At 39.6% G+C, this 23,679-nt stretch overlaps 1 protein-coding gene across 2 annotated transcripts in view; it reads left to right on the top strand.

Moving 5' to 3' along the window:
• The window catches only part of ATXN10 (ataxin 10), a 98,861-nt gene that overhangs the window by 14,334 nt on the left and 60,848 nt on the right, over positions 1 to 23,679 (top strand). For both annotated transcript variants that reach the window (XM_069003456.1, XM_069003457.1), the window contains exons 4-5: positions 13,597 to 13,693; positions 14,584 to 14,748. In XM_069003456.1, the coding sequence (XP_068859557.1) occupies positions 13,597 to 13,693; positions 14,584 to 14,748 (262 nt within the window). The remainder of the gene's footprint in view (positions 1 to 13,596; positions 13,694 to 14,583; positions 14,749 to 23,679) is intronic.

Below are 23,679 nucleotides of genomic sequence, written 5' to 3'. Positions count from 1 at the left end.
CAAGGTTTGGGGTGTTCTCTGCTCATAATTCTACAAAGTCCAGAAACTTCGGATAAATTGTACTGGATGATAACCTTGAATCCTTGAACAGGAATTTGACCTTGCTTCCAATTTTCTGCAGAATGTTCAGGTGTAGTTAAACAGCTACAGATACTCTCTTCAGAACAGAACTTAAAGCATTCCTTTAAAATCAGTGATGAAAGATGACTCTATGTAAATTTTTAATACTGCGCTTATTATAGTAACTTGAGCATTTTCTGGTAGGATGTTCAGCAACATGAATATCATATGTCTAACACCTGTTCATGCTTCCTTTCATGAGGGAGGATGTGTGGGAAAATGTGTGATGTCTTATTTTAAACATTTTTCAAGTACTACAAATGCCGTGTTCTTACAAGGCAGCCATAAAAAATGTTCCTTACTTTGAGCTTCTTTTCTTTCCCCTGCCCCTTTTTTCTCTGTTTCCCTCTCCTCTTCCCTCTTTCCATTTTTCTGTCTTCCTTTTCCCTCTCTCCCTTTTTCTCTTCATTTTTGTCTCTTCTTCTCTCCCTTTCTTCCTCTGTCTTCTTTTTGTTCTGTCTTCTTTCTTTCCTCTGTCCTCCTTTTTTCTCTGTCCTATTTTTCTCCTCCTTTTTCTCCTCTCTCTTCCTATTTTCCTTTATCCTCCTTTTTTTCTCTCTCCTTTTCTGCCACTTTTATTTTCTCTCTCTTCTGTCCACCAGGATCATTAATAGTACCATGGGTTCAGCCTCAGTTGATGTTGTTGAACTACTCCAGCTGTTTTGGACTTGATCAGTTCTCATGCATATTTTTGTTTTAGCTAATGAAAAGCCAGTTGCTTTTGACCCATTTATGCTTTACCGGTTGCTCATGGTCTGGGAAGAAAGTGCCTTGTGAAGTGTGTTTTAATTCATCAGTGTGGAAGAGACGCACTCTGCAGAAGAGATAGCAATTAGTACCCTTTGAATTCAGAATGCTGTATAAGTAAAAATACCACTCCTTCATAGACACTAAAAATAGATTTTAAAAATAGGGGTGTGCACGTGCTTCGAAAATGAGATGTAAGGGACCTAGGCCTATCTATAGCTTCCAGAGATTGTTTCTTGCAAAAGCCAAATGGAATGGAAGCATTTCATCTTTGATTAAGTAAGAAGACAAAAGTTCCCCTGAGGTCTGCAGAACATCACACAGCTGAGCAAAGAAGGATACTTGATTTCTTTGTAAGCTTTTGAAGGTGAAGACATGCTGGGTTTCAAAAGCCACTGAATATAAGGTGTAGGAGCTCATGTAGTACTAGAAAATCACGCTGACATTTTGTTAGGAGAGATCCCTGAAATTAAATGGCAAGAGGAAATAAATTTCCACCAGCTACCTTGGGTACTTTCTCCATTCTAAAAAGTTGTTAATTAAAAGTAATTTTCTAAGGTTTACAGAAAAGGAGATATGTAATCAAATGTTTTTGTTTTTCTGAAGAATATCATGACTAAAACAGGGTTAAATTGTTATGTTTGCAAAAGTCTTCCTGACTTTTGCAAAATGGTTAAATATCAGTGAAGTGGTTTCTACTTTTTCAAGAGGGTGTAACAAAAGGGAAACAAAACTTTCAGTTCCATCCTTGCTCAGTGAAAAAAACCAGGAGGTGTTTCTTTGCTCTGACCTTTTCCATTTCTGCACTCAAAGATTGGCAGTTTGGAATTACAGTGGAAAATCAAGGCTGGCTAATTTTGAAGGTACTGAAGAGCAGGGGAAGGTGATGCTACCTGCCTAGCACACTGAGTTGGTTTTCCTGTATTCCTTCTTAAATGAGCAGCCATGTGTCTTTAACTGTTTACTGTTTCTTGTCAATATTTATTTATTTCCTTATTTATTTTCTTTCCCTAGAAGGCAGCAGTCCCCTTAAAAAGACTATTTTGGCAGTAGGAAAATGAGCTAGGAGTAAATACTTGGACTTTTTGGAATGCATTGGAGTGGTACCTTTGCAGAACCAGTTAGTAGAAAAATCTGGGCATTTAAGGGTTAATTTGAAAATCTGAGCATTAGAGGCTTATGTACTGGCATTGCAGGTTAACTACTTTTCACCTATTCTTGAAATTATTTGAAATGCCTGGTCATTCAGCAAGGTCTTTTGAATCAACAGGAAGGAGAAAGAGAGTGGTCAGTTATGGAACCTAAATGTTCTTTAATGAATGCCAATATTGACCAAAGGAATCACTCTCATCTTTTGTGCTTCCCTTTTATCTCTTGTCCAGTATTTTTCATTCTTCTGTTTTATTCTTTTAAAAATTGCATTTTGCTTTCACTTCTTTTTGTAGGCTTTAATAATGTTGCCCGGAATAGTTTCATTTCCAAATTACTGCTAATGTTTTCTATATAAAAAATAAATATTTTAAAGCATGCTTGGGAAGTGTGATGGAACACACCTAGTAACTTTTTGCTAGACAGACATCATAGCAGAGCTCACGCAGTGCATTTGGGAAACCATTGCCAAGTTTTATTGTGTATAAACAGAGGTCTGTAACTGTCTGAACAAGTGTCTTCTAAGGCTTGTTTATATGGATTTGGAAAAGGTGTAATTTCTAAATTGTGTCCTGGAGACTCTCATACACAATGGCTACTAAATTTAAACCAACAGGATTAAGGAAGAAAAGTTAATCTTTCCTCTCTTCCCGCATCAGTGCCACATACATTTATCTGTGAAGGAGAAGGCATACTGTTTTGCTGGGGATCTTGGAGGTTTTGTGACCAAATACAGTAAATTACTGTGCTGCAGACTTTTTTGTACAAGTCATGTTACTTGCTGATCTATGTGGAATGAGTGAGTGGCTATAAAGCTTGAATCATTTTACCTGTCATACAGTCATCATGAACTGTTAATAGGTGACATTCTCAATTTAGGTTCACATTAGCTTTTCTTTTGAGGGAGAGGAAGAGGGAGAAAGCAGTTCCCACAGAGAGGGCCTACAGTCCCCTACAATCCATGGGGTTAATTCCCAAAAAACAGCACGAAAGGAACATGCCTCAGTTGCTTGGAAAAAAAGAGAATTTAAAAATCTGCACTCCCATTTATTTTTGTATTTGGGGTTTCCTTTTGCTTACAGCTAGCATAATTAAAGCTACATATGTATTACAGCTTAAATAAACCAGCTGCTAACTTAAACAGACTTTTTTTAGACATAGGAACAGAGGACAGCCCTGACCTTAAGAGCTGCCAGTTTCCATGTGTGATCTTTGCTTTGTCTGTTAGGATTTTTGTATGGGGGATTGGTGCCAATACTTTGCTGCCACTGTTAAAGTAAAAACTATAATTACATTGTCAAAATAATATTTATAGTATTTTCGGGGAATAATTGTGGGAGTGTGACGAATATATTATACTCATCAAACTTTTATGTAAACATAAGCTTGAGTTTTTTATTTGAGTTATTGGTGTTGTTTTTGGCCTTTGTGTTTTTCCAATCTGTAAAAATAATATTGGGATTTTCATGGTCTCTAGCATTTGCAGAGTGTGTGCCCTAACAATCAGTTGATACACTATCTGGTAGGGGTAAACTGCTAGTTGCACTTGTATTGGGATTTTGGTTTCATGTTTCCATAGTTTAAGAAAGTCCTCTGTTTTTTTGAGTTTTACTATCCCCTAATTACTATAGCTCAGAGCATTTTACTGCTTTACCAAACAGGAAAGTTTTAAGTAATTGGTTTGTTCTTTTGTACCATTTGGTGCTTTTGTTGTTGTTGTTTTTGGTTTTTTTGTTGTTCTTCCTTTGTGTTTAGCTTTTTTTTTTTTTTAATGAATCTGAGTTCCTCTTAAAAGTGAGTGCGAGCATCTCCCAGAAACATTTATGGTAAGAAGCAATTGTGAGATTTTCTAGCAATAGGCAGTTGTCCCTTGGCTGGTTAAAGGTACAGGCAGAACTTGCTGCTGTGCAGTGGGAAGTTACCAGATGCACAGATTCTCCAGTCCTGCCCTGTACTGCAGTTTAACAGTAACTGTACAACTGTTCTGTCTCTGCTGTGTTTTGGTGAATATTGCCACAGATTTTTAATGAATTGTCTTCAGAACACCTACAGCAAGGGTTCCAGCTGTGCAACTTCATGTTCCCGAAGGCTGTCAACCTGATGCAACCTGCTGTGGGCAAGAACGTTCTCTTGGTTCTCGTAGTTTGGTCCAAAATTCATTGAAGACTGTGGAAAGACTCTGATTTGCGTGGGTCTTGGTTCGGGTCATTGTTCCAAGGCTTTGTTATTTGGCCTTTCTGCAGAAACTCCAAAATAGGGAGCCAACCTATACACTGCTTCCAGCTGTCTACAGAAGGAAAAGAGCCAAATCTGAACCAAGAGCACTCAGACTGATGAGTTGTCCTGAGTTAGCAAATACAGAATTCTCTTTAGCTCTTGTGCATGTAGTACTGGCCCTGCCTGCGGTGATTAGCTCCCCATTCCCTGGGAGTCCCAGACTTTGGATCTTGTGCAGTGTGTACAGCCACAGTTCCCTGTGCCCTGCAGGTGTGGGGTATTTGTGTATATTTGTGTGAAACAGCAGGAACTGAGATTTTGAGTAAATGCCAGTGTTACCAGTGTTTTCAACCTGATGTGTCTGTGTAGTGTTGGCTATGACTTCTGGTATAAATATGGGAACTTGACACAGGCCTTAATTTCTTTTGTCATTTTATAACACTTGGAGTGGAGTGGGGTTTGAGAGAGTTTAAATCCACTGAAGAAGGGCATTGTAGGATCCATTGTAGGATCCACTGTAGGACCAGGGACTCTACTTAAATGCAACACTTTCTTATCTTAATGGCAAAAAAAAAAAATAAAAGAGGGGGTGGGGCTTCCAACTTCCAGCAGGGCTTGGATCTTCAGTATTACAGGCAACTGTAGTTGTAGGCTCTTGTGTCCACATACAGTAAGGTCCAGTTTGCTGTCTTTATCCCTTACTAGTCCCATGGAAGACTCTCCTCTCATTTTAAAACCTTTTCCTAACTCTGGTCTAAATGTTCTACTGTTGGAATGCAGTAATTTGTGGTAGTGGGGTTTTTTTCCTATTGTGGGCTTGATTCTCTCCTTGAGTCTTGTTGCTTCTGCAGTAAAGGTCCGATTTAGAATCACAGAATGGCCTGTGGGTTGGAAGGGACATTAAAGATCATCTTGTTCAACCCCTTGCCATGGTTCCACTATACCAGGTTGCTCCAAGCCCCATCCAGCCTGGCCTTGGACACTTCTAGGGCTGAGGCAGCCACAGCTTCTCTGGGCAACCTGTGCCAGGGCTTCACCACCTTTGCAGGGAACAATTTCTCCCTAATACCTCATCTAACCCTGCCTTCTGGCAGTGGGAAGCCATTCCCCCTTGTCCTGTCAGGCCAGGCCTTTGTAAATAGTCTCTTCTCTGTTTAAGCTGTGATGAATTATTTTATGGTCTGTGCATATATTGAGTATAAAAGTGTTTTATTGCAGCAAGTTGTGGAGGTACAATTTGAACTACAGACCAGATCCTGCCGAATGAGGTTTGCCTGTCAGGTACTGATGACATAGGTGGCATTGGAAGCAGACTTTGAAACAGTGATCAAAAAGCTGGTGCTTTCCAGCAGTTTGATACTTCTTATATTGATGATCAAAACTGTCCTTCTCATGGCACTCATGGAAAGATGTTTTGATTGCTGTACTGGGAGGCAGAGGCAGTGACTGTGTCAGTTTAAATAATTTTGCTCCTTCTAGGAGAGAGAGTAACCTGAGGAAATATCCCTAAGTCAGAACAATTAGTAGGTCAGTGGGCTGCCCTGTGGGCTCCCCTGGTCTTGTTGCTGGTACAGCTTTTAGACAGTGTGTAGAGCTGGTTTGTTTTTGTCCTGCTCCTGCAATTTGGAGGCTTTCTAGCATAGCCTGCCAAGATGTTGCTGATTTATGCCACATGCATAGTGATTTTATAATGTGGACTGATATCCACTTGGAGCACAAAGGAAATAGGAGTTTGCTGATGTCTATTTAATTAGAATGGTTTCTGGTTACTTTGGTTGAGGCTTGAAATGAAGAGTAATGCCTGTATTTCTGCGGATCTCTAAATACAGTGTTCTGTAAGTCCTTTCCTTCCTTGCTTGCTCTTTAGTGTCCCCTACACTACCCCAGCAAATAATGTCAGCAAGATTCATAAAGAGGCAGGTTTCCATTCTACACAAATATATGTGAATCAAACCTTGCAGAAACATCCCTAGATTTAAGATGGTTGCCATGTTTTTCGCAGCAGGGACATTAGGATCTCAAGATAAAGGTGCGAAGAATGGGGCAAACAAACCTTTTAATTGCAGAGAGCTTCTTAAAGACAGAGCATCATAAATTTAATGCAGGGAGAAGAAGCTTAACTTTTTTCACATGTGCTGAGAGGAAGAATCCCTTCTAAAGAGCCTCCCACAGAGGCCCAAGGGGTCTACAGTTTTTCCTCCAGAAAAAGTGAAGTGGCAGGGGGATGGAAAGAAGCTAGACGAAGATCTGGGCAGAGGGAACAATGGGAGGCATCTGTTGCCTATTGGGATAAAAATCCAAGTGGTTATAATTCTGTTAGGAGTTCATCATGTCATGCTCTCAACCGTTTGATTATCAGTGCTGTGGCACAGCTTCCAGACTCTCCTCTCGTGGAAAAGCGGGAGTTGTCTAACCATGGCTTTCCAGACAAAAAGCTACAAGACTTGTATTTCCTATCCTGCAGCATCCTTTTTTGCTAGCAGATTTGGGCTTGGAGAGAAATGTGTCTCTCCTTTGCTTTTGTTGAGAATTTTAGGGAATATTGCCAAGTTACATGATTTGTGGAGACATCAGGTAAGTTTGTGAGAGACATCAAGTTCTTCCCCTTTCTTCCATCCTCTGGGTATATACCATGTGTGGTACAAAAGGGACCATAACATGGCGATGAAAAGAGGTAAGCTGCCTTTACAGGTATAAAGCTAAATGGTAAAATGGTAATGCCCCAAAAAAGGTTGATGATAAAACTGTTGCTGTACATTAATGTGGATATGCAAGTAAAGTGTAAGTTTCTTGTAATTCTGTGTTCCAAAAGGACTGTGGTCTATATATTAGCCAGATACAGAATATAAATGGTACGAGGAAGTGGGGGGAAGTCTGGTACTCTTTCCACAGACTTACAGAAAAAGATGATTCAGCTTTTTTGAGGGAAAATATAAGCACTTCAGTGGAAATTTTGGGTTAAATCAAAAAGCATACACAGTATGCTATCAAAAGTAATTGGAGAAATTTGTTCATAGTCTTGGTTAGTACTTTACGTGTTAATAATTTTCTTTTTTTTTTCAGACCTGTACAAGGTATCATGTAGGAGGAGTGTGTCTTGCAGTCAGACACCAGTAATGCATAGTGGGTGGCCAAGTCCTCCTTATTTTTCTTGGTTTCCTGGCATGGTTTAAGCCCAGTTTGAGACTCCCCAGTACTTCAAACTTGCTCATTTCACTGCAGCAGGATCTTTAAAGAGACACTGCATTAGATTTAGGCTCAGCTTTTGAGCTGATTCAAGGACAAGATTTTACATCCTAATGTGTGCAGGAAGCTAATAAAGGCAGTTTCCAGGTCTGCAAGCACTTAAAAGTGTTTTACTTCACATAGGAGAGAAATCTCAGGCATGTGTTTTCACTACTTGTGGGGATGTAACAGGAGGCTGGTTTCACATACCTTTAGATTTTAATAGATAATTTGTTAAAGAAATGAGCGCAAGCCTCATTTATGTTTACTTTGTAAAAATTAAATGATGCAATTAAAATAACAGGAGATAAAGAAAATGCTTCTAATACTGTATTTGATAAGCCTTATTAGCACTGTACAAATCAGAGTTGGCTTGAATCTGATCTCGTCAAAGGTATGTCAAACTGAGTCTTTTCCTAGTAAATGCACAAGTAAGTTTTTTTTGAATCTCCCGTTATGAGACCTCATTGGAACTTAATTTGCATCAGAGGCTAATTTGATGTGTGGTCTGATGGTTTCTTCCAGCTCCCTTCTAATTTATTTGTAACTCCTCATTTTTAATAGTGTGGGAAGAATTTTACTTGCCTTTAAGTCAAATTCTCCTTTTAAGTCAGAACAAAGTGTTGATATTTTTCCTAGACATTTATCTTCCAAGAACACAAGGGTTGTCCGATCAGTGCACGTAATGTTCTGTTAAAATTAGAGTTGGCACTTCTGAAGGGAAAGAAAAAAAAAATTAAGAGCACGACTTTGTTTCTGAGGTGGAGGAGATGGAGGGGAGGGGAAGCAGAAACTTACTAAACACAACATTCTTGGTATTCCACAGATAGTAAAAATGGGTTACTAGTCTGCACTGCAGCAAGTGCAGTAAGACCAAGGTGGAAATATAATAGGTAGCTAGACATTAATTTTATTTACAGCAATAAAATACTAAGTACTATTTTAATAACGTTAAATGACAGAACCCATATATGTATTGTACATTCAGTTTCAGTAGTCTAGACAGACTGTTTTCCAAGGAAAATACATTTTCATCAGTATTTGTGGTATGATTCATGGTGGTGAAGAGGCAAATAACTCTATGACTGGAAGTTGCTTTAACTTGCAGCCACAAGGAAACAAGTCAATGACCGGATGGTAGTGGTGGAAACTCAGTTTTTATACTAATAGAGGTCTACACCTTATGCTGAGTTGGAAGTTTTATTTTTCCAGGACTGGCAGTCTATCACAAAGCATTCTGCTGTTGTTTACCAACAGCCAGAGCTGCTCTGCCTGACGGCTCACAGCCCACAGTTTAGATTTGCAAAGCTTGCAGGCAACTCTAAAAGTGTGCAGGCTCTTGGGAGCCTGGGATGTGGTCCCAGGACTTGTTAGGCTTTGTGTCTGCTCCAGTGCAGAGGGGGCACTCCAGCTCTGTTTTTCCTGCATATTACTGGTTAGACCATTAAGAGAGATACAAGTTTGTAAGCTTTATGTTTGCAGTCTGACAAGAGATGTACAGCTTTGTATGTGCTTTGGTTGGATCTATTTTATATCTCTATTTGTTTTATAACTCCAATAAAGGCAGAGGCTTGTACTCAAAACTATCACTGTGTTGTCTGACCCAAATAAAAAGAATGGAAGTCTCTTAGGACTGTTTGAAGCCTCTACATGTGCTGTCAAGGTTTTTTGAAGAGATTGTTGAGCACGTTTGTGGGCTCCTGTTCTAATCGTGCGGAACAGAAGGAAACAAGGTATTGAATTTTAAATCCTAATGCTTAAAGTCTTGTCCTCAGAACTTCAGGGATTTTAATTTTCATGTCATACACAATCTCATTCTGCAAAGTGCACTGTGTGACATTAAGTCTTTGTGGGGACTGGAGCATCTCTTACAAGGAAAGGCTGAGGAAGCTGGGCCTGTCCCGCCTCAAGAGGAGACACAGCTGCGAGGGTGTAGCGACTGAGTCACGGACCCAGACCAGCAGGGAATCTGAATGGTTTATTCAAAGGAATGAGCTGGTTTTATACACTTTTCTAAGGCACCGTATTTCCTTATATGGCAATCCTCACTACATGACCTATCCCATGTTGCCACATCATCAACACACTTTCTAAATGTCCTTCTATGGGATGATCACTTGCTGTTCACCCGTCTGTCAGCTCCCGGCAGGCTCCTCTCCATAGGGCTCTGCTGTGTGACACCTCCTCCCCCCAGGGTCTGGTGGAGACAAGGTTCTCTGTGCCGCCGTAGTGCTCCTTTGTGCTGCCATGTGCCTCTGCAGGCACATCCCGCAGCACGCAACCGAATTCTATCTTATCTCTCCCCACAAGAGGGGCCCTCATCCCTGTGTGTCCCTGTCTGCAGGGAGGCCTCGGAGCAGGGACCAGGCTCTGCTCCATGGGGCCCAGCCTTGGCACACGAGGAAGGGGCAGGAACTGATGCCCAGGAAGTTCCACCTGGACATGAGGCAGAACTTCTTCCCTGGCCAGTGCCCGAGCCCTGAACAGATTGTCCAGAGAGGGTGTGAAGTCTCCTCACTGGAGATATTCCAGACCCATCTAGATGCAATCTTATGCTGTGTGCTCTGGGATGGCCTTGCTGGAGCAGGGAGGTGGGACCAGATGAGCCACTGTGGTCCTTTAGACCATACAATGTAATTGTTAAATGAGATAATGTCAATATAATAATTAAGTGAAAAGCAGGCACTAGAGCCTGGCTCAGTTGTTCTGTGAAAATAAAGCCCTGAAAGGAACAAAGGGAGCTGTGAGTGAATTTAAAGCATCCTCATACAAGGCCATCGAGTATTGTCTGCCTCACCTTTGTCATGGGTGGTCTTGAGCAACGAAATGTTCAGTTTACATGTAGACAAACATTTAAGTACCAGAATTCATTAGGTAAAGAGTTGGTGTTTCTGCTTGTACCCTTTGCACTCTTGTATAAAGAAGTTATTTTTGTAGAACCTAGAGAAGTCTCCTTAAGACATTGCAGACTGGTTGCGAAAGCAGCATGTAGTCTGTGTATTTGCTATAGAATACCCGCTTTTTCAGGTACTATTGAAATCTTGGTGAGGGGAAATCTCTTCAGCTCCAGGGTTAATCTGTGTATCAGAAGTTACATCTTAGTACATGCAATTTCACGGTGGTTGGCCATCAGGTTAAAAATAGTCCTCTTGACCACATACTGAGTAACCTTTTTTTAGAGTAGAATTTAGGCATGCTGATAGCTACAGAATTGTTTAAGACAATTGTTTTTAGCTTTGTAAAGGTTTGTACATTTACAAAATGAAATTGTCTTGTGTTTTATTTTCCCCTCTTTTTTGTTTTCCTTTTCCCCTCCCCCTTTTCAGAAAGCACATGGCTTATGATTGGATTGCAAAATGGAAGTCTGTCTTCATCAGATTCTACATTTTCTTGATTTTGCTGTAAGGTCGTGGAAAGGCCGTGGACGGAAATTGCCTCAAATTGTGCCAGGGGAAGTTCAGATTAGATATCAGGGAAAATGTCTTCATTGAAAGGGTGGGCAAGCACTGGAACGGGCTGCCCAGAATGCAGTGGAGTCACCATCCCTGGAAGTGTTCACAAAAGGTGTGGATGTGGTACTTGAGAACATAGTTTAGTGGTAAACATGATGGTGCTGGGTTTTCAGTTGGACTTTATGATCTTACAGATCTTTTCCAAGCTTAGTAATTGTAGGGTTCTGTGATTTTATGATGAAGAAATTCTTAGCGATGAGAAAAGCAGTATCTGTATTGTACAGATTTCCAAGCATAGTTCAATCATAAGTGGCATCATTCAAGTCCAATAGAGGTAAAACAAAAAAGAAAAACATGGAAATTGAATGCTAAGTGAAGACTTCCATAGTTCAAAATGCAATACTTCCCTTTTATTGTAGTGTCTGCATTTTTTAGCATACATGTACCTTGCTGTGAATTAACGGCTCTAGTTGGATTTTTGGGGAGTTTCTTTTTTAAAGTACAGATACCTTAGTATAGATTTGCAGTGCTTGTATCAAAATTCCCTTGGTAGCTTGGTGCTAGGCTAGGACATTTTACCTGGAGTCATATTTGGAGAGAAGCACTGCATGAGACATTTGTGTATTCCACAGCCACCCCCTATGGAGTTCTGGGGGAGATGTTTGGGTTTTTTAAACACAACCATACAGGTGCTGCTGTGCTGTCGTTCAGAGAACGTGCTGTGATGAGCTACTCTAGGTGTGGTGCGATGGCTTTTCACGCCATTTGTGCCTCTTCATCTATGCCTTTCTATTGGTGAGGGCTGGATATGGTGTGTGACCTGGACACTGGGCTTTGCTCAGCTGCCTCAGGTGCTCAGGAGATGTGATTCTATGAACAGAAATGAATTGCTGAGACTCATCATGTGAGATTACTTGTATGGCAAAATGTTGCATTATCAAGGCATCCTCTTTCTCTCCTTAGTTGGGAATAGATGCAATAGCTTTTGTCTTACAGATTATCCACTTGCCCATATATTGATTTGTGTCCTCTAATTGAAAGTAAACGTTAACTCTTACTGGTTAAGAACAAGCACTTAGTGATGAAACTGGGTTTTTTCCATGGGTGCATCCATGGAATTGTCACCTTTTCCTGTATCTTCCTTGCTTGTTCAGGACATCACTATTGGACGAGGGCAGCGTTGATTGCTCTCACAGATATTGAGTCTACTGTGTGATTAATGGAGAATTTGTAGCTATTTATTACTGTACTGTAAACGTGTTCATGGCATTTCCTCTTTGTTACAGTAAGAATGGTAACTTTACAAGATCTTGAACTTTTTTCCTTGGTCTGTAGAACTTTTTGGACAGGCTAATCTTTAACAACCAAAGTGTAATTGATAGCTGAACAAGGTCAAGCAAATTTCAGGGAAAGATTAGAATATAGTCAACCAACCTGATGTCTCTTTGGGAGACCTTTCTTACTGCTGTATAGGTAAGCAATTCACCGAGGGAAATAATACCTGTTCCTAGCATTTACTGTCTTGTGATTTTTTTCTAGCAGGGAAGTATTTCCATAAAATGTCTGCTGCCATGCCCATGCTCGCTGTCCTTCAGAAACTCCTGAGTCAGCAGGATGGGAACCAGATGGGTGGGAGAAGCGGAAGCACGGTGATGAGCAGAAAATAATAAACCAGTGCAGATGTGCAGGGGGAGAGAACAGAGATGTTAAGAACTAGAGGAGAATATGATTCAAGATGCATTATGGAAAATACATACATATTTTGGGCTTAAATATATATATATATATATGAAAAAAAAAAGTTACTTTTCCCTAAGCCCAAGTAACCACCTTTTAGACTTGCTTTCTTGTTGTTCCCTAGAGGACATATGCCCATACATTTTCTCTGTAGGAAATCTGACTGCCAGCTGGCACAGCAGCACAGCACCTTTGCAAGAGACCTAGCTTTAGATTTGCAGAACCTGGCAGTATCAGCTGCCTCCATGTGTATTAGGCTATTGTTTGTACTATCTGTTACACTGAATTTTAACATTTAATTTCAAGTTTCTTTGCCAACTTACTAAGGGCCAGGCTATTGAAAGCTGTTGATAAGGACAAAAAACTGTTTTAATTTTGTGAAGTCTTCGGGTTCATGCTATTGTTTTTTATGAATATACACCTTTTGGCTGCTCTAGGATATTAACTTGTGCGGTGAAATATCATCTTCTTGTATTTTAAGTCTATGTTGAGAGGAGGCTGAAATAAATCCTTTGGAGTAAGAGCAGAAATCTGCCATATTAAATTGTCAAAAATGGAGGCAGAGCTATTTGGAGAGCTGGCTTTCATTTTTCTGGGATAGAAAGTAGAAGATAGTGAGCACATCATAAAATTCGATAATGATTTGTCTAGCTAACTAGAATATAATGTGAGGAGCAAGGACATGTCAATTAGTTCTTGTAATCACTAGTAGCCAGTGTGTAATACTCAGACAAGTCTTGGGTATAATTCTAAAAGATTTCGTAAAATTATTTGCATTAGAAGAGAAAATGCAAATATTTATGTACAGTAGCAGTGAAGTTACATAACCTAAAGCTTCCCAGAGGTGGATTCTGCAGTGTGTATCTGGAATATTGAAGTATGTAGTTTTTGTGAAATTCATTAGTGTTGCTTTGAATTCTTGTTAATATGTTTTCTGGATTTCTTTCAGCTCTTCGTTGTAGTCTCCAGTTTCTTGGAAACATTGCAGCAGGAAATGGAGATTCCCAGAATAGCATTTGGAAGTGTGCTTTCCCAGATCTCTTCTTGTAAGCATGGATGCGGGTTTTTTTTTCTAGTGTCATTTCTGTGGTTGTATTCAAATCTTTTGTACATGATAGTTGTGCCTTTCCTAGCACCATGAAGCTCTGAAAAATAACTTTGGTGAGAATGGGCTGGTTGAGACCATATCCTGTTCGTGTTTTTTGTTAGTCAACCGCAGGAGTCAGAACCTTTAAAAACCTGCTTGTTCTAAATTAACAGTAAATTGATTTAATTTAACAGAAACTGGAAGAAAACGATTTTGATTGACGAGCTTCAAACATAAGCTTTATTTCAGACATGTTTTCAAGTAGTTACACTCATTTCCAAGAACACAGCATTTTCTTTTCTCATGTTGCTGCTGTGCAGATCTGTCAGTACTGGTGGATCAAATGTAATCTACAAAAGTTTCTTAATCTTCATCTCTTTTAATCCTTCTGTCCCCCTCCTAACCTCACCAGAATATCTTCCTGGGGATTTGATGACATATGTGTAAGGAAGTATTACATAAACTATTTTGTGCAGACACATGACAATATTGTTGATGTGTTCGGCCAGATTCTTCATCGTGAGCTGGTAACAAAGGCACTTTCATTCAGTTTGATAATCATTCTCAGTGGGTTTTTGGAGCCCACTTGTTAGCACTCGATGTAGGAAGACCTTACAATAAGAAAAGGAGTTCCAATTTAGCATTAATTTTGTAAACTTCCTGTGAAGTTTGGCCTTCCTTTGTGAGTTGGATATTTTTCCATGCAGGTGACTTTTATCCATCTTAGGCAGTGAGAAACTCGTGGTTCTCTGAAAGACAGCAAAGGACAGCTCAGCAAGCTCAGTGCCACTAGCGTGTTTTTCCATGGCCAGTTTTAACTTGCCCTTAACTCCTTATTTTCTCTTGAAGGACATGCCTGACATACAGCGATGAGAAAATTGTCACCTATTGCTGCATGGTCCTGTTCACCTGCCTGAATTCAGAGCGAGTGAGAGAACTGCTGGATCCTGGGAACCTGGCTGTGACTCTTCATATCCTGAGAGTCTACAAAGAGCAGTTGGAGTCTGAGTGGTCGTATGTATCTTTAAATTTTCTTTTTCTTCATCTATTAATTAGGTGTTTTTCTGGTGTAAATCACTGTATTAAAATGTCTAAACTTATGACACTGCAAAGTAGTAAATGAAGATCTAATTAGAAATTAGTAATTTAGTATAGAGATAATTTTCATGATAGTTTCAGTGACTCTTTTGATGATGAAATAAGACTGCTTTTTTTGTTGAATACATAAGAATTTTCAAATCATGGTCTGTTTTTCTTTTTTTAATGAAGCAGGGTTCTAGAATGCAGACTAATTTATACTTGCGTGCTGGTTTGTGGAGATTTATTAAAGTTAGCACAGAATGGTCTTACAGACAGGTCATGCTAGGAAGACTTCTATGTCTAATGTTTGTGAGTGCGACATAAAATCTGGGGTTTTTCCTTTTTTTTTTTTTAACGCACCCATTTTCTAGTGCAACATGCAGTTATTTTTATACCAAAACAGGGAAGACTTTGTTTGTGAATCTTCATTTAATACTTTAAGAGCACCTAATCAGTGGCTTTATCCCTCTGAGCTTTTATATTTTTTACTAATCGCTATTCTTCTAAGTATTGTTGTCAGTTATGCCTTTGATGAATGTGCTGCCCGCATATCAAGGATGCACGTTCAGCTAATTGTTACGCTATCTATTCCAAGGGGGAAAAAATTGTTTGTATGTTTTTGTAGTATTCTTTTTAAGGTCATGTTTAAATTCAAAATTTAATTAGGAAGAATTGTTGGGGTTTTAGAAGCTATTTGGAAAGTCTTAACACAGATTTAAGATGATTGAATGAAACGTAAGTGTCACTTTATAGTTTGCTTTTGTAGTGAAAAAAATGGCCTGAAATTTATTTGTGGCTGGGCTTTTTTAATGACAAGGGCAATTTGCTTAGGACATAAGTAGTTTTCAAAAAGCAAACTGTAAGTTTAGGGCCAGGCAAAGAAACTTCTGTTTCAAAAATTACAAATTGAGTCTTTAGTTTTGATATCTGTCAATAACAAGTGTAAAATGTTGCTTTTCAGATAATTATCCTGATCATCCTTAATTTTCTTAATGTATTGAAGATGTGTTGAAATTTGTTTTGACTGAGATACCAAAGTCATCGTGGTAAATTTATGTTTTGAAGATAAATGCATAATAAATGCAGCATCAAAATAAATGCTGAGGGATCCATTTCCCTGATCTCTCTAGTGTGAAGTGGATTCTGTTGATGTTATGATGAAAATGTCTTACCTCCACCATGGATGTTTGATGTGGGTGGGAAATGGTCTCTTTCCAGGGTAGTCTTGAAATGAAAAAGGGGCAAACTCTAACACTGAAAATTTGCAGCTGTACTTCAGGTCTCACTGAAGTACATCCCAGTAGGATTGCTGAAAGGAATTTACACAGCTGTGGCATTTGCAGAACGCTAATGTCCTGTTGGAAAGGTTTGGGTTTCTTGTGCCACAGCTGGCAAAATTCCTCAGCAACCATTTTATGGTGTTATATGGCTGGACTGAAATACAGATTATTCTTGGAGGTTATGCTCGCTGCTGACTCACAAGTGACTGGAATTAAGATGTTCTTACCTTAAAGTTAAAAGTACCACTTAATTCCTGTCTACCTTCTTGTCTCTGAGCTGGAGCATCTGCTTTCGTGTTACGACAAGTAAGAGGTGGCTGCCACGTGTGTGTTTTTTCTTCCCCTTGGCAGGTCTTTCTTGCTGTCAGTTGCTGCTTTTAGGTATTGGAACTCTTTTCTTTGAATAACTAGGTAAGTTTAGCTCATAGGCAGACTTCTATTCATTATTTTATTCCCTTCTGTTGTGCACTGAAATTTAGGAAATTAATGTTCCTCTAAGACAGTATCCAATGCATTCCACAGGTAAACAACTATGGTGCTCAAACTATTTTTGCAGTTGCTGCCATGAATTGTTAGGACAGAGAGAGGACATCCAGAATAAATATTTGGATTTAAGGTTATTGGCTGAGGTGTAGCCGCTCCCATGGAGTCCTCACTACTCCATTCAGCTAGCACATGTTGGGTTCTCTGTTCCTCACCCATCACTGGAATGCAAGCACACTTTTGAAGTCTTTATTTTGGTGAGTTGACAGCTCTTTCTCTGTTAATAGTCCTATATTCATGTTTAGAGTCCAGTTTTCCATCTTCAAGTCGGAAAAGTCCTTAGGAAAATTTTGGGAGGAGCCTCTTTCCAGGTGCCTCTTCCAAGTGTGAAGGGACAAGTCTTTTGCCTCTTCACAGCAGTTCTGTTAGACAGTTCCTATCCAAGAAAATCTGAGATTGTTCTGAGCAGTTCCTCAGAGCTTCTTTTTTAGAGGCAGCAGTACTTTTGGTACTGGTAGGAGAACTTTTGCAGTTCTTCTTCTGTCTGCCGTAAACTCCTCTCCCAGTTAGAGCAGTGGAAGGGTCTTCCAAGGCAGGATGTAGCTTTCTGGAATTTTCCTGTCATTTTTGCCTACTTCTCAAGTCACAAGACGTTGGGTAGAAGACTAAGATTTTGGGTCAGGAAAGAGGGAATATCTGAGGTGTTGGCTTTGATTCCTGAAAGGGGTGGGTCATGGGAAATAAGTTCAGCAACTTCTGATTCTAATCAGTGATGGAAAGCCAAGTCATTCACTTCCTAAGCAGTTATTGAAACAGAGAAGAGCTGTTTTGCAGATCAGCATAGTGGAATTTTGAGGCTAAGCACTGATGCAGTTTTAAAGTGTGTTTGTAGATTGACAACATAACAAAAGGTTGCCTTAGAACTTGAAAGAGAGTGCTGTGATGCACATTTAAGTGTGTTTCATGAGTGATACACATTCTATTAAGTATTTTTGTGGCATGCTTTGAGCTAAGAAATAGTTAATAAAGGAGGAAGTCAATTATATAAGGAATGCCCTGGTCAAATTTTGTGTTCAGTTTTTCTGTGATCATGTTTCTCTGGATCAGATGGTCTGAAGGCTCATTTCATTAAGCTTGTGGTTACTTGTCAGGCTCAGAAATGCTTCTATCTCTGAAATCTGTGAACCTGGATAAAGTAATAAACACATTTAATAAATATTCTAATGATTTAAGAACTGATGCATCCTTCTCTTTCTCTTTTAGAAGGCTGATCTTCTCAACAGCTCCAGGATTATTTACATATTGCTATCTTTGCCATTTTTAATGTTAGATGCTGAATGGCATATTGAAATAATATTAATTAACATATATTAGACAATGTATTTTTACATTGCCTCTAAACTTATATCAGTACTTATATTCAAGCTCCTGAACTTGTTTCGGGCTAGCAGTCCTGTAATCTTGAATACGGGGAGCGAATCTGAGGTTGCTGCTGCTGGTCTGACTCTCAAGAGCAATGATGTGAGGAGGCAGATGGTATATATATCCAACTGAGGTTCTTAAAAATATTTGTCTGACTGGCTGGTAGCCCTTTGTAGCTGGGCTTGTGGAGAGTGCCCTGAGCTTGCTGCTTTGCAAAGTTGCAAGGTGTATGATGTTACAAAATGTACTTCAAAGAGTAAGTCTTTGTAAAGACACTAACTCTGCAGAAACAAGCTTCCTTCCTTTCTTGGATCTGATTTCTGGCATACCCTAATTAACTGATCCTATCTCCTCGACAGTTCTTCGCTGTGCAGTTGTCTTCTAGAACTTTGCAGAGTGAGCTACTGCCTGAGCTTTTAGCTCAGGAATTAACACCACCTAACTGTGGTGGAAAATGTGCTACTCTGGCCTGGTTCATCAGGGACCATTCCTGGCCTAGCTTTAGTCCTGAAATTTTGCTCCTTTCAGGGAGAGGTTTCTTCTAATTTGCTCTGCTCATGATCATGGTTGTGGGTTAGCATTGCCTCTAAAATGCTTCTTTGCACATAGAAAGTCTTTAAACCTCTCAGTTCAGTTCAGTTGTTTCCACCTTCTTGTGATCTTTTATTTCCCTTTTCTTTTAGTGTTACTTAGTTCTTTTTGATCTGTTCCTAAACAGCAGATCTGTCTCCTAAACTGTTACTGGCTTTTCTGCATCTTTTGGGTCTGCTTCCTCCATCCCTCTCTTCCATCTTATGTTTCTATTCAAAGAGATGATCATGGTTTTCAAGGCCTTGTGTGACAGTAATTTATTTTCTGTGTATTTTCCATTTTTCCGAAGTATCTCTAATGATACACAAATTTAATTCTGAACTGTTGATGTATTGAGTTGAACATGAATCATAGGATGGTTTGGGTTGGAAGGGGCCTTAAAGCTCATCCAGTTCCAACTCCGTGATGATAGGGACAGTAGAACAGAACAGCATTTTACTCACTTGATAAGGATAGCAGAACAGAATAACATTTTACTCTTATCAAATACAGGGAACATTGTAGCCTTGGAGAAGCAGACGAAACAGAAGTCATGCAAGATGCAGGCAGGATGCCATCTCAGCTCTGCAAGGCTGACAAACAAATTATGCAAAACAATGATATTGTGCTTACTCAGAAGTGGGGGTCGAGCAGCAGCCACCTGAAAAGGACACTGGATGTTGAAGACAGACCCCAAAGAACCATATAAGGACTTCCAATAAGGGGTGTGACTGTGTCAAATAAAGTCAAGGAAGTCGCTCGTGAATATGTAATCAGTGTGTGTGATAGAAATTCTGTTCACCTGATGCTCGGGGCACTCAGTTGGAGGAAGGATCCCCTCGGGTGCTCGATGCTGCCGTAAAGAAAGCCTGCTTTCTAATATTCAAACTGTGTTAGAAAGTTTCCATCTGGCCAATTTCAATATCACTGCCATGAGCAGGAACACCTTCCACTATCCCAGGTTGCTCCAAGCTCTGTCCAGCCTGGCCTTGGACACTTACAGGGATGGGGCAGCCACAGCTTCTCTGGGCACCCTGTGCCGGGGCCTCACCACCCTCACCAGGAGGAATTTCTTCCCTGTATCTAATCTAAGCCTACTCTCTGTCAGTTTGTATCCATTCCCCCTTGTCTTATCACTACAGTTCCTGATGAAAAGTCCCTCTCCAGCTTCCCTGTAACCCTTTCAGATACTGGAAAGTGCTGTGAGGTTTCCACACAACCTTCTCTTCTCCAGGCTGAACAGCCCCAACTCTGTCATACTGTCTCAATAAGGAAAGTGCTCCAGTCCCGTTATCAACTTTGTGGCCTCCTCTGGACTTGCTCCAACACTTTAAATGTGTTAATGTTTAAACATCTTAAACACATCAGCAAACTTGTTGCATAAGCTGATTCTTGTTCTGGTGTTGCTTGGTTTCAACAGCCACTTCCTACCAGAGGATGCTGTCAGGAAATTGGACATATCCATCCTTTAGGAAACAAAGCTGAAATATAACTAAGTATAACTGTTCAATAACTGAAATGTATTTTCTACTTTATTTCTGTGTGATTGCTACCGAGGTCTGAAGAGCCCTCTGTTACAAACTACCACGCCATTCCAAAGAAACACTCTGTTTTATTTTTTCCAGTAATAGTTTTTCCTTAAGACAAGCAGAGAGCCTTTGGCTCTGGAAAATTGTGGAGCCTTTCAAAAGTTGTATCTCTGTGTTTCCACGTACATCCACATCCACTCCCTCCTGGTTTTGTATATTAATCAGTAGCAAAGTATGTCACACAGTGTAGAAGGTACAGTATTTAGAAGAGAAACCAACAGACAGTCCTACATGAGATCTATTTTAGAATATTGAACCTGGAAAAATATGTGTTTTGTAAAATAATTAGGAAAAAGTAGTACAAAAAATTACATTATAATTTATCATAACCAAGATCAATGTGTTCTAGAAGCTGTTTATTTTAGAAATACTTTGGTGGCTCCATTAGAGATGAGAGTATAGCTTGTGTCATCAGTTTTTCCAAGTGTGTGCATGGGGCAATTCAGCTAATATGGACAGGAAAAACAGGTTGTATTTCTGATTCCTGAAGAGCAAAGAGCAAAAATCCTCCATTTTAAAATAAGAGACATAATATGCCTTTTGGCTTTCAGAAAAATGATATTAGGAGTGTGGTCAGCTGTTTGGCATTGAAGTAAGTTTTGCTGAACATCCACTTTCTCTTTTTGAAACCGCAACTCAATGATGACTATAAAGATTAGGATGTGGGGCTACCCCTCCCCATTTTTTTGCCTTTGGTTATTTTGTCCTGGCTTGTGGAAAGATGTGTACACAGAAACTGGTACTTCTGTAGCAAGGAGTCTCGCCTGTGGGCACAGATTTAAAGGCAAGGATAGAACTCTTCAGTACTGCTCTTTTTGCTTAATTGGTGTGTGTGTGTGGTAAAGAAACTTTTTTTTCATTGGGCTGGCAATTGTGTTTTTCTGTCGGACAGTTTAGGATGTTCTCCACCCCCTTCTTCTTCTCTCCAGAAAGTAATTATTTTTTTAATTCCAGGAAAGTTGCAGTTGTATTCCAGGTTCCAAGTTCAGCTGTGGTTTTAAATAGTACCGACACTTGGAAAAGTTTCCTTAATTTTAGAGATCTGAGTAGCTTCTACTTTCTATTTGCGGTAGCAGTGAATTGGCGCAGATTTCCTCAATCTTTCAAAGCCCAGCCTCATACATTTAATTATCTTGTCACCTCTTTCTTCTTGTGTATATTGTGGAGAGGGGGGAGCAGGAAGTGCTGTTAGCCATTGCTAATCATCTTCCATTTTTTTCTTGGTAGCTCTTCAGAAAAAAATTATTTCAATTTTACATATAAGTTAGATTTAATCTCTCTTTAGTGCCTTTCAGATGTAGCTGTCAAATTGAGTGGGAGTATCTTCTGAATCAGAGAAATACTGCACGTAATCCAAATTTAGTCTTCTAGACCTCAGAGTTTACCTGGTGGGGGCCAGTAGGGAGGATGCTTTCATTATGGGAATGCCTTTGGAAGATGGAAGGATGTTCACTGTTGTGCTTGGTTCAGCACAGGAGAGGAGTATTGTGATGTTTGATACTTAGGACTAAGCCTTAAATATGAAAATGTGTTTCTTTATTCTCCTTCTGAGCGAGAAGTGCTGGTGTGGGACTGGCGTGAATTATCTCATTTCTAGAGGTTTTATGACAGCACATGTTCCATTTGTTATTAAATAGCTTTATACTTGTAATTATTTATTTAAATTGTTTTGGTAGGGTTTCTTCTATTCTTGTGCAAGGATGAAATTTACTTCTGCTTCTAAAATATATTCTGATTCCAAATAATTCCTCATTAGGCATATTACTTTTTTAGCATCTAAAAAGGCTGGTGATAAGAGTTCAAAAGTTGGCTCAAAGTAGCTTAATTTTCTTCTTTAGTTTTCTTTAAAACGTGGATGATTTATTACATTCGTTTGTTAAATTACAGTAAAAAGATAGCTATTTAGTTCTTAATAAATATTTTGGATAAAGTGGCATTATTGTAGGGTGAAGAAAAATGCTTTTGGTTTTGAGATTGAAAAAAAGGTTGCTGATCAAGTAGAGAATTGCCATGTCTTGTTCTTCGTACTTGGAAAGCATATGTGGGGTTGTCTCCCTCTTTTACTGAGACTGAGGAAACTGTTCCCTAAATTTGGTAATGGGATAAAATCAACTTAATATGTAGCATGACATTTGATGATAAAGCTGATTGCTTACACTCAGCTTTGATTGGAACAAGCTTAGTGGCCATTTGTAATATACTGAGTGCAAATGTATCTCATACCACTTTGTCTTGGCTGCTTCTGAGCATCACTTTGGTACAATGCAGGCCTTGTGCTGTCATAAAGTCTTTGAACATCTCCTGCTGTATTTATCTACTATGGAAGCACTTGTTTTTTTAGGATTTTAGCCAAAGAATTTTTGAAGAGTCGAGAAAATTGGCATATTTAACACTGTTCGTTTGTTACTGTGTTACGCTTGCATAACAGCTTTAATTTTCACCATTTCCTTCACTGAATTACAGTGGGCTTCAGTTTATTCCAGTGGTTCTGCTGTTGGCCCCCAGAGAGAGTTTAAGTCTCCTACCAAAGCCTTTTGTGTGCATTTGAAATGCCATGTTCAGTCAGTAACCCAAAACTGAATATCTTTTTTGATTTCAGAATTGTGGATGGTCTTACTTTTCATCTTCTTTTTCCGTGCCACAAATGAAAAACAGGAGAGCTGAGAGGACTAAAGATAGTAAATTGAATTTGCTGCATCCTTGCTTAAGCTACCTCCAAAATTTCTGGGCATAGTGAAGGAGCTGGAAGTGCTTTACTCCACTACCGATTCTTCTGTTGTCTCTTGGTGATGATGCTTGTGCTCTGTTCTGCATGATACAGTGGTGCAGACAGTGGATAAGGTAAAAGATACACTTAAATACAGAAGCAGATACTTCATAGAATCACAGACTGGTTTGGGTTGGAAAGGACCTTAAAGCCCATCTCCTTCCACCCCCTGCCATAGGCAGGGACACCTTCCACTAGACCAGGTTGCTCCTAGCCCCGTCCAGCCTGACTTTGGACACTTCCAGGGGTGGGGCAGCCACAGCTTTTTTTTTTTGTTTCTGAGGTGTTGCATCACATCATGAAGCCAGAAGGTAAAAATCAGAAATTTTAGTCTAAAATACTCCAAGCTCTTCGAGCAGTAGAGGTCTAGTCCACAGAATGTGCAAAATGTGTGTGAGGAAGTACAGGAGCACAGACCCAAGTAACAGCTGAACTACAGGCCTTCTGCTTTGCAGTAGTGATGGAGAACGTGAACCTAGTAGCTGCAGATCTTCTTCTGTGATAATTATTGATCACTTTTAAATTACAAGGCAAATAGTCAAGAAGGTTTCCTCAATGTAGTCTTAAACATGAAAATTAATCTTCATTCATAGCCCAAATTGCAAAATGGAAAAATTGGGCTTCAGGCTGTCTCCTCAAATGCACTTTTTTACTCCACTGCATTGTCAGCTGAAATTTGTACATTCTTAGGCCAAGTTCTGTGTTCTGGACAGCACTGATCTGTGCTATTTTCTTCTGCAGCTCCACACAAAAG

This window comes from Aphelocoma coerulescens, chromosome 1A (assembly GCF_041296385.1).
Source record: "Aphelocoma coerulescens isolate FSJ_1873_10779 chromosome 1A, UR_Acoe_1.0, whole genome shotgun sequence".
Classification (NCBI taxonomy): Eukaryota; Metazoa; Chordata; class Aves; order Passeriformes; family Corvidae; genus Aphelocoma; species Aphelocoma coerulescens.
The sequence above is the reverse complement of the archived record's forward strand: the minus strand, read 5'-3'. Positions and strand labels throughout refer to the sequence as shown.